We start from the raw sequence: 2,558 nt of genomic DNA, 5'->3' as shown, positions 1-2,558 counted from the left end.
TGTACAATTCCATGCTTAATATAAAACTCATTAAATAACCCAGAATCGTATTCAGTTCCCCTATCACTACGAAGTCTCTTAATTTTCTTACTAAATTGATTCTCAATTTCAGTCACATACATCTTAAACATGTCAAGCGCTTCACTTTTATTTTTCATTAAGTATACATAGGTTTAATCAGAACAATCGTCAATAAAAGTGATAAAATAACGTTTACTATTTCTAGTTAAGGTTCCATCTAATTCACATATATCATCAGAATGTATAAGATCTAGGGGATTAGATTCTTTAATTATTGATTTATGTGAGGTCTTAGTTATTTTAGCTTGACTACAATATTCACATTTATTAGTATCATTCACATTTAATTTAGGAATTAAGCCTAAGTCGCTTGCATGAGAAATAACTCGCTTATTAACGTGACAAAGTCTAGCATGCCAAATATTAAAATCACACAAAGAGTAAACGGAAGGAGAAACTTTATTAAAATCAACATTCAACTTAAACATGCCATCAGCGGCGTACCCTTTCCCAACAAAAATACCATTCTTAGTGATGGTGTACAAATCTGCCCCTATAGTTTGACTAAACCCTGCCTTATTTAAAAGAAAACCATAAACAAGATTCTTCCTAATTTCAGGAACGTGCATGACGTCCTTCAAGATCAAAGTCTTTCCTGAGGTGAATTTCAGCTCAACATCTCCAATTCCAGCAACATTAGTGGTGTGAGCATCTCCCAACAGCACTTTCTTATCTTCAGCAATAGTGTATGTCTTGAACATAGCACGGTCATAGCAGACATGGCGAGAGGCACCAATGTCTATCCACCAGCAATCACTTCCACCAACCATGTTGATTTAAGTGATCATAGCAACAAATGGCTCATCAGTCATGTTAATTTGAGCATTTGATCCAGCAACAGGTTTAGGCCTGCTCTTACATTTCCTTGCCATATGACCCAGTTTTCCACAATTGTAGCAAGTGAAAACCGGAGCGTCATTTCTCTGTGGTGGTGGTTGCTGCCTAGCAAATGGAGCAGATGGGGCCCTAGAGGGATTCCCATTCTTAATTCGGTTCACAGCATTGCGGTTCTGATTCTTTAATGGTTTGCCAGTAGGCTTCAGAACCGCACCGAATCTCTTTTTGTTGTTCGAAACAACTAAGACTTCATCTTCTGATCTTGTCTCCGAGCTTCCTCTTCAATTCGGAGGCGAGTAATCAGACTCTCAATTGAAAATTCTTTTGTTTTGTGTCGAAGGACATTTTTGAAATCTTTCCAACCGGGGGGCAGTTTGTCAATTATTACAGCAATTTGAAATTGTTCATCGAGGGGCATACCTTCACTAATGATTTCATGAGCAATTTTCTGAAGCTCGTGGCTTTGAGCTTCCACAGACTTTTCATCCACCATCTTGTAATACAAGTACCGGCTCATAGCATATTTCTTTGCACCAGCTTCTTCGGTGTCATACTTCCTTTGGAGAGCTTCCCAAACCTGTTTAGCAGTCTTGTGATTACTATAGTAATCATATAGGTCATCAGCAAGATTGTTCAGAATGTGATGTTTGCATAGGTAATAATTTTCTTGCCATAGGGCAATTTCTTTTCGGAGCTGTAAGTCATCTGCTGCGGCTCTTTCTTTTGCAGCAGAGTCTCCATCAGACGTTTTGGAAGCTGCGTCCTTTTTGGAGGTTCCGTCAGATTCAGCAGTTGACTTACCATTAGTTATCTCGATTGATCCAGAAGGAACAATTGGGATGTCCTCAGTCAGAACGTGGGCAACCTTTTTCAGAGTTAGGAAAAACTTCATCTTAGATTGCCAACGTTTGAAATTGGATCCCTCAAACTTGGATGGTTTGTCATTCACAGAAGCGGCCGCAGTATTACCGATAGTTTCCTCAGTCGACATGGCAGTTACAGAAATCGTCTTAAAATTGTTGTTTTTCGGTTTAAGAAAATAATGCCACAGAGGAAAATATCGGCTGAGTCGCAAATCGGTACGCTTTCTTTAAGACGTTTCGCGGTACTGCCAGATTTATGCAAAGCAGCTCGTAAATACCCACGACGCCTCCAGGATAAAACAACTCGTTTCAATACGATTCACGCTTGCACGTGTGATGAATCGTTCTAAATGATACACCTTCTGATGGTTAAAACCAGTCTTAGTATCTGGATTTATTCCAGTCGAAAAAAGAAAAGAATAATTTGAGATGAAGCAGAGTAAGAGAGAGAGGAGAGAATTCGGAATTGAATTCTGGAGTGCAGAACAAGTGAATGGAACAAATGTATTTATAGGCAAAAAATATCCAACCGAGTCGACCAAAACGTGGGCAAAAATATAGCGGAGTTGAACCGGCCCAGTCAATATAGCCGTTATTTACTTGGTCAGCACACTTGGAGGACAAGTAAACCTAGTCAAAATCTAGGTTAAGACTTGGTTTAAGGACACGTCACCAATTCGTATTAATTAATATTAAATATTAATTAATTTCTTATTTAATAGTATTTAATTTTTACCGAATAAATTAATTATTCAATGATAATTAATTTCTATTAAT

General features: G+C 38.0%; 1 protein-coding gene across 1 annotated transcript; it reads right to left on the bottom strand.

The window, feature by feature from the left end:
- Window positions 1-857: 857 nt before the first annotated feature.
- Window positions 858-1,909, bottom strand: LOC131613760 (uncharacterized). The gene is made up of 2 exons (XM_058885405.1): window positions 1,339-1,909; window positions 858-1,195 (listed from the first exon to the last, which is right to left on the bottom strand). The coding sequence occupies exons 1-2, from the start codon at window positions 1,907-1,909 to the stop codon at window positions 858-860; spliced, it is 909 nt and encodes a 302-aa protein (XP_058741388.1).
- Window positions 1,910-2,558: the final 649 nt, after the last annotated feature.

This window comes from Vicia villosa, linkage group LG6 (genome assembly GCF_029867415.1).
Source record: "Vicia villosa cultivar HV-30 ecotype Madison, WI linkage group LG6, Vvil1.0, whole genome shotgun sequence".
Taxonomy (NCBI): Eukaryota; Viridiplantae; Streptophyta; class Magnoliopsida; order Fabales; family Fabaceae; genus Vicia; species Vicia villosa.
The sequence above is the reverse complement of the archived record's forward strand: the minus strand, read 5'-3'. Positions and strand labels throughout refer to the sequence as shown.

What these genes read in the sequence shown, in the direction of transcription:
- LOC131613760 (XM_058885405.1), bottom strand. Translation starts at nt 1,909, where the DNA reads ATGTCGACTGAGGAAACTATCGGTAATACTGCGGCCGCTTCTGTGAAT. An exon ending in TCATGAAATCATTAGTGAAG is followed by an intron (nt 1,196 to 1,338) that starts GTATGCCCCTCG and finishes CGAATTGAAGAG; the next exon opens with GAAGCTCGGAGACAAGATCA.